General features: G+C 27.4%; 1 protein-coding gene across 1 annotated transcript; it reads right to left on the bottom strand.

Moving 5' to 3' along the window:
• Positions 1-5,350: 5,350 nt before the first annotated feature.
• On the bottom strand, positions 5,351-7,575 carry LOC114176302 (nicotianamine aminotransferase 1-like). Its single transcript, XM_028061288.2, has 7 exons — positions 7,071-7,575; positions 6,655-6,994; positions 6,358-6,576; positions 6,173-6,232; positions 5,894-6,049; positions 5,709-5,802; positions 5,351-5,623 (listed from the first exon to the last, which is right to left on the bottom strand). Exons 1-7 carry the CDS (start codon positions 7,340-7,342, stop codon positions 5,505-5,507), a joined length of 1,260 nt encoding a protein of 419 aa, XP_027917089.2. The 5' UTR covers positions 7,343-7,575; the 3' UTR covers positions 5,351-5,504.
• Between the last annotated feature and the right edge of the window lie 784 nt (positions 7,576-8,359).

Here is an 8,359-nt window from a genome sequence, read left to right as displayed (position 1 = left end):
TAGAATTTTTATTATAAATAAAAATGTCTGTATGTAAAATCCTCAATAATTTATATATTATTTATGAATATTTTTTCTGATAATTTTCGTTAGGAAAATAAACATCATAGTTTGTCTTTTTGAAATTTATCGTATCGTAGTAAAATTTGTCTGTAATTTTGTGTTTTAAGATTCATTGATTGACAGTGGAATTTATTTTTTAACATCTATCAGTAATTAAATTTTTTGAAAATTATTGATAAATCTGTCAGTAATTAATTTTTTAAAAATTATTATTAATTGACTTTTCTAAAATCTGTTTGCAAAATAGACACCAATTACCACTGAATCTAATAAAATGTTTGTTATAAATTAATTAAAGATGAGTGGAAAGAAAAAAGAAGAGGAGAAGAAAGAAGAGAAGAAGAAGGAGAGGAGGGAGAGGAGGATGAAGAAGAGGAGGTGGAGGAGGAAAATGATGATAAGCAGAATAGCAAAGAAGAGCTTTAGAGGAGTAGGGGTGAAAATTTTTAAATCATACATAGTAAAAAATTTAGAATTTTTTTTAATTATAGGTTAAAATATTATTTGGGTCCCAATTTGTGTAAAGTTTTTTCAAATAAGTTCTAATTTTGGTTTTGTGTTCAAATATGTCCTAATTTTTGTCAATTTTGTTCAATTGGGTCCTTTTTTGCTAACACCGTTTAAATCATTAACGACCATGAATAGTGACGGCCACGTGTCACTTCGTGGTTGTTTTTGAATTTTTTTTTTATTTTTTTTAAATGTACACGTGTCAACCCAGTAGCGTATCACGTGTCACTTCGTGATTTTTTTGAAAATTTTTTTGATTTTTTTTTGATTTTTTTTAAAAAACATTTAAATGTCCATGTGTCAACCCAGTAGCATGCCATGTGTCAAAATCAATGTTCTATATTCAATTTGGTCCCTATATTTGTTATTTTTGTTCAATTTAGTCCCAATTTTTGTTAACATTAACCAATTTGGTCCTTATCGAATATGTGATCAAATTTAATTTTTATATCAAAGTTATAATGATGTGAATTTTAATATATTATATAAAAATATTTAATAAAAAATGTGAATTTTAATAAAAAATTAAATTTGGTTTCAATTTGGAGATGGACCAAATTGGTTAATTTTAACAAAAATTGGGACTCAATTGAACAAAAATAACAAATATAGGGACCAAATTGAATATAGAACATTGACTTTGACACGTGGCACGCCACTGGGTTGACACGTGGACATTTAAAAAAATATAAAAAAAATTCAAAAAAAAAATTCAAAAAAATAAAAAAAAATTCAAAAAAATCACAAAATGACACGTGACAATCACTGTTCATGGCCATTAATGATTTAAACGGTGTTAGCAAAAAAAGACCCAATTGAACAAAATTGACGAAAATTGGGACCTATTTGAACACAAAACCAAAATTAGGACTTATTTGAAAATATTTGACGAAAATTGAGACCAATAAGTTATTTTAACCTAAATTATATGTAGTATATTAAGAATTGATGAGAATTAAATTAAATATTTTTTTATTTCTTTTATAACGTACAATATTTAATGTTAATAAATGATAAATTACAAAATTAAATATAATAAAGAATAAAAACATTATTAAAATATTTTTTATTGTTCCTTCCACTGTCTTTTGAGTTTCTAAAAAAATATTCTTATGTTTACTTTCATGTGTTTTTGAAGAGAACAAAACTTCTAATCTTTGCTATCATAGTAAAATTTCTTTTGGAAATTGAACATGTCATAGTAAAATTTATCTGCAATTTTATTTTTTAAAGTTTATTGACAAATTTGTTGATAATGGAGTTTATTTTTAAAATTTATTGGTAATTAAATTTTTTAAAAATTATCGTTAAATTCGTTAGTAATTCAATTTTTTTAAAATTTATTAGTCATTGAATTTTTTAAAATCTATTTGCAAAATAGACATCACCAAATCTAATAAAATATTTGTTATAAATTAATTAAAGATGAGTGGAAGAAAAAAAAAAGAACAAAAGAAAGAAGAGAAGAAGAAGGAGGAGGAGGGAGAGGATGATGAGGAAGAGGAGTTAGAAGAGGAGAAAAGCAAAGAGGAGTTTTAGAGGATTAGGAGTAAAAGTTTTTAAATTATGTTTAGCAAAAAATTTAGAAAACTTTTAAATTATGTGTAGTATATTAAGAATTGATTAGAATTAAATTAAATATTTTTTATTTCTTTTATAAAGTACAATATTTAATGTTAATAAATAATAAATAATTAAATTAAATATAATAAAGAAAAAAAATATTATTAAAATATTTTTATTGTTCCTCTCATTGTCTTTGGAGTTTCTCATAAATTATCTTTGTCTCCTGGTCTCACCTATTTTTTTTTTTTGTTTTTCAACATAACAAGACACATCATTTTTGTTATCATTTCTTATATGTTATCTTCCATTTTTGAAAACAAAAGTAATTATATCTCGTCTCATTTGATAGTAAAGATATTAATTTAATTATTGAATATAGAAGAATAAATATTGTACTGTGTATTTTCTCATAACCAATTTTTAATTGTGACTTGATTATCATATATTTTTATTCTAGTATTTACGTCTCTCAATTTTTTATTAAATTATGATAAATTAATATTTAGTCTTAATTTTTTTTTCTAAATACATAAATTAGTGAATAATAAAAGAAAAGATTCATTTTTTAAAAGTGATAGAATGAAAGTTAATTGTGAAGATGAAAACAGGACAAATTCAACTTTTTCACATAATTTCAAATATGATACTAATAATCCAATTGTTCAATTGGATGAACCCTCTCTTTAAGGTTTAAAGAATTACAGGTGAAGAGTTTCATAGTAATTGTTTGGAACATGATCTAGAAAAACATCTTCAAATATAAGAATATCTAATGAGTCAAAGAGATGGAATCCATATATAAAATCCATATATAAAAATTAGTAGGTAAATCTCATGTAGTAATTCAGTTAGTCCCACTACAAGAAGAACAACTAACTAATAGAAATAGATATTAAAAGGGTTCAAACCTCATTTAGAAAAGATTGAAATCTTCAGTCCTATTCAACTTAGAAAATTCGACATATATTCTCTCAATATGTCACTTTTTCTTGTGACTATGCATTTAGGTAACAAAGATCTGCATTTAGATCTCTTTCATGGGGTCTCTTTTTCCCACTCTCTTAAAAATATGACCACCATCATAGGGTTAAAACCAACTATTTGATACCTTTAAATTGGACAACCATTTAAAAGATGAGATTGATTGGTCTCAAAAAGCTTATGGACAACTTTTTTAATCAAACGATTATGTACGATGAAAATTCTTGCATTGTTAGAATCATAATAGGTTGCCTTTTTGGTTTATTTCCAAATGTCTTGCTCAATGTTGACCTAGATATCATCAAATTACCTCATCTTAATGTCTCTTTTTCAGAAGAGAGAATATAAATAAAGCTATTGGAGGGATAGAATACTTTAAATGTTTTAGCTGGTGAGACCTCGTACCTTTTGACCAGAATAATATGAATTTTAATTATCTCTACACAGAATTTTGATAATAATTTAACAATTTCTTCATCGAATATTAGTTATTTAATTATAATTTTCTTATATTTTTAAGAAACTTAGGTTAAGTATGATAAAAGAAACACTTGCTTGAAAAATTATAATATTTATAATATGTTTTTGCGTGTTTATGAATATAATCAAAGTTGTTAGTATTATTAGAGCCATATATAATGTGTAAAAAAATAATATTTTAAGTCGTCATATTAGAAAGATAAACATAAGAATTAAAAATTAGAAAAAATATGTACTTAGAAACTTAATTCATAATAAAGTCTCATATTGAATCCTATAAAGTTGTAAACAAAGATGTAAAATTGTCTTTGTTTTAGTTAATCTTACCGCACATCTCAAGTCTTATTAAATAAGTCTTTGTTATATAATTTAAGCATTTATTTTCAAATTAAAAATTAGTTTAGGCGTAAATTAAAAATGATCTATTTAATAAAAGTTAATAAGAATTGCTTTCGCAAATGATCTTATAAGATTTTTTTTTCTAAAATAGCACGGTTTTCCTTTTTATTTTCTTACCTACTGTGCCTAATATTTACGGGAGTAGCACACTTTTGAAATTGGTTTAGAATTTGGTTTATGAAAAATCATATCCTAACTTTCATTTTTGTTGAAAATAACTTGAAAATCAGTAAGAATTCGGTTATCGAGAAATCGAATTCTTAACTGAATTTTTTTAATTTTAATTTTCGTTTTCATTAAATTTTTTTATTAAATAATTATATTTTTAATTATATTTTAAAATAAATTAACTTTTTTATTATTTGACATGTAATATATACATAATTAAAAATTATATTTTAAAAATCAAGGAATAAGTGATTGATCGAAGATTATTTGTAGAAGTAGAAAAATACTTAATTGTACAATAATTCAAACTAAAAATAATTACTTAAAAAACAGTTAATTATTTAAAACTTCACACATCAAATTTGAATAACAAATCATCACTGCCAAATTTATAAACTTTCAACAACAACAAAATAATAATAAAATCAATTTATTTTACAATATAATTTTACAATCAAAATTTTTTTCCTTTAACAACAACTTTTCAATCGATTATTTATTCCTCTATTTTGAACATATATTTTTTAATAATCTATACATTACAATAATACTAAACTTAATTTATTTCAAAATATAATTATAAATTTTTCAATATTTAATTGTTTCAAAGAATTACATGAATTATCATCAACAATTACTAAATTAATTTATTATAATTATTACCATTAATTTTTTTTCCTTTCCCTATAAAAGGAATAAAACTAAACAAATAAAAAAAAATTTTAGCTTTCTCTTCAATTTTTAAAAAAAACCGAAAATTAAAGAAAAAATATTCAGCTCAAAATTCGATTAATCGAAGTCTAACTGATTTTGGAACAATTTAAGAAAAAAACAAGGTCAGAATTTCGATTTTCGAGAACAAAATTCTGATCCATTAATAAAATATACAGTGTGCTATTTGGGTGATTATTTTTTGTATTTGTGCTACTACAGAAAAAAATCGATCTTATAATCACATTTTTAACAATTTATATGTTAGAAAATGGATTAAAGTGATAATATAAAAAAAAAGGAGGTGAGTATCTTCATACATATATATTTTGCCAAATTACAATGATATTTTGACTGCTAAATTTTGACAACTTTCTTTTATAACATGAGATGTCATCTTTTAAATGGTTTTGGAATATTGAGAATGAGAGAAAGGAAAAGTGAAAACCCACTTAAAATATGATATCTAAGATTGTAAGAGAAAGTTATCAAAATTTAGTAGTCAACAAATCATTTTTTCTTTGTCAAATAAATGATGTTCATAAATATAACATGGATAAGAAAACAACACTTCCCACCCTTTACCATGTAACATGACGAATTTGGTGGCTTTTTCTGAGATGACTTCATGACATCTTTGCATATCGAAGGCAAAATGCTTTTATCCTGCTGAAGCCATCTACAATATCGGAAGGATCCACAGCAAAACTAATTCGAACCCAATTCTTCAGTCCAACCATAACACCTAGTATCAATGATCATCATCAATAGAGACAAATTTACTACGAAAGTAATGAAACTAAGATTGCAGAAGAAGAAAAACATATTACCAGGAAGAAGAATGACAGATTCCTCTTCGGCTAGCTTGGCACAGAAATCCATGTCATCAATAATGTCCTTAATTTGCGAAAAGTTAATTTTCACCTGCCCCATTCAATTTACTATTAATTGATCATATGTGATCCAGTGTTAATGCAATAACATGATGACAACCTTAAAGCTCTTTGCCACTTACCAACACACTCATGGCTCCTTCTGGTTTGTTTGGGCATGTTAAGCAAGGAATCTCCTTGCATAAATCATAGAACTTATTTGCTGTCTCCCTCAATATACTAAGATTTTTTACGAAGAAATCATCTTTGGTTTTGCCAATGATGTCAGGTATTGCTGCCTGTAAACTTATTAGCTGTAATTTTTCTTTCGTGGGTAAACAAAATGGAATTTTGAATTTAATCTATGCTCAGAAGAAAACAAAAATGTTATTTTGCTTATGGTGGTTTTCATTGGTTATTACCTGCAAGATGGTTGGAAGGTCAGTTGAGATTTCCAAATTGTCGATCATATTTTTCACCAGCTGATAAAGAAAGAAAACAATTGCAAAATTCATACAATATAATCAGTCAAATATATGATGATGATGATAAGGAGAAAAATTTATTCCATTTGGTGTTGAAAATGATAATTAAGGAGAAATCTAACCCCAGTTTTGTGAAAAATTCCATGAGGGTCACATGTGGCTATCCAACCAATTCTCCAACCGGGAACCAACCATCTTTTTGATAAAGATCCAATTGTAATGACAGGGACTATTGATGAAAACACTCCCATGGGGACAAATGGATTGCTTCCGTAGGTTATATGAGCATAAACTTCATCAGAAACAACAAAGATTCCAAGTTTCCTAGCAACCTCAGCAACCTGCAAGACCACTGAGAAATCATCACATTTCATTTCCAACACTGAAACAAACATGCACTAAAGACTATATATGTGTACCCTTTTTAAGTGTTGGTATGTGAACACATTTCCACAAGGATTGCTAGGATTGATGAGGACCATAGCCACTGTTTTGTGATCCGCTACAGCTTCGAGGGAGTCGAGGTCGACCTCCCAACCTCTCTCGGGCAAAAGATCAAAGTGACGAACTTCAAGGTTGCAGCAAGAAGCACGAGAATCATATTGCGGGTAGCCTGGTCTTGGAAGGAGAATGTTGGCACCAGGGCGTGCAAGAACTGGTAAGATTATGTCTACAGCTTGTGTTCCACCAACAGTGATAAAAACATTCTCAGGTGATAACTGGTATGGAAGATCAGCAGAGAGATAATTTGCAATGGCCCTGTTATTAGAAATGCTTAGTATTACATGAGAGAGTAGTTTGAATTAGTATAGATAAGAGTTGAAAGTGAAGAAACCTCTTTGCATCGGGTAAGCCAACGGTGGGAGAGTAAGAGTTGTAGTTATAAGAGTGAACAGCAGTTGCAACAGCTTGAGAAGCATCGAGGCTTGTCCGATAGAGTGGGTTGTCTGTAGGATCTACACGACAGAGACGAATTAGAGGTTTCTTGTCTCCTCTGTTTTTCACTTTTTCCATCAACATGTTATAGGCTCCTCTCACGGACACGGATGAACCCTTCTGCTTCTGCTTCCCATCAAAATTCCATTTCTTCTCACTTCCATTCTCCATTTCTTCGGGGTGAAGCTCCGACACGGCGCTTCCCTGCTTCCGATGCGTTGCGGACGCGGACACTCGTCGGAAGCGTGTATGACGCGGTGTCGGACACTCTTCTCTGAGCCAGACACGGCCCAGTTATTGGACACGGTAACAAGACACGGCCGTTTCTCTATCCCTTTTCGAGAGTGACGCAGCGACGCTTGAAGGTTTGCAAAGAGAAATAGGATTGCAGAGGAAAGTAGAAGTAAAGAGAAAGAGTTTTTATAAAAACACTTTCAAAAATTATATTGGATACGGAAGTACTGAAAAATAAACTAAACATTTATTTAAGAAACACAAATAAATTTCAAGTTATGTTTTACAATAACGATATTAAAATTAAAAATATAACATAACACTAAATAATCAATAATTTAATATTTTTTAAACGTATATAATATATTATATTATAATTAATTTTAATTTGTGACATTTTTTATTTTTTATGTTTAAATAATTTAATTTCTATTACATTAATTTATGTGATTATATAATTAATATATTTTTCTATATATATTTCTATTACAAAAGTTTTTTTTGTTAGATTTTGTTTTTTATTTATAATTGTTCATGTTGATTTTTATTAAATTATAAAGTATACTTGATATACTGTTTTTTATATAAATATTAATCTTTAGTTATTTAGATTATGATTCGTAATTGTTATATATAAATTTTTATTATAGAAGTTTTTTTGTTAAACTTTGTTTCTGGTCTTTATGTTTATGTTTGGTGTCTGGTCTTTATAGTGCCCGAGTGTGGTCAACGAAGGGAACTTAACATAAGCAAAGAAAAGATGCTGCTGATTAAGAAAGACGTAGTGGTTTGCATGTGTATCTTGTTTTTATATGCTTTTATATCAGTATGGAGTGGGTGGGGGAAGGGAAGTCATAACATAACTCCCATTTTTTGGAATTATCTAATTAACAATATTCTCGAGAATCATTAAACCTCAAATCCGACAATAACATTCTTGAATTTCTACACGGG

The sequence above is a fragment of the Vigna unguiculata genome, chromosome 3 (genome assembly GCF_037176805.1).
Source record: "Vigna unguiculata cultivar grain cowpea cultivar isolate G323 ecotype 2 chromosome 3, ASM3717680v1, whole genome shotgun sequence".
Lineage (NCBI taxonomy): Eukaryota > Viridiplantae > Streptophyta > Magnoliopsida > Fabales > Fabaceae > Vigna > Vigna unguiculata.
The sequence above is the reverse complement of the archived record's forward strand: the minus strand, read 5'-3'. Positions and strand labels throughout refer to the sequence as shown.

Excerpts from the sequence above, each read along its gene's own strand:
- LOC114176302 (XM_028061288.2), bottom strand. The coding sequence starts at position 7,342 with ATGGAGAATGGAAGTGAGAAGAAATGGAATTTTGATGGGAAGCAGAAG. Across the intron at positions 6,050-6,172 it reads ACCTTCCAACCATCTTGCAG|GCAGCAATACCTGACATCAT; the intron begins GTAATAACCAAT and ends ATAAGTTTACAG. Across the intron at positions 5,803-5,893 it reads AAGGAGCCATGAGTGTGTTG|GTGAAAATTAACTTTTCGCA; the intron begins GTAAGTGGCAAA and ends TGAATGGGGCAG.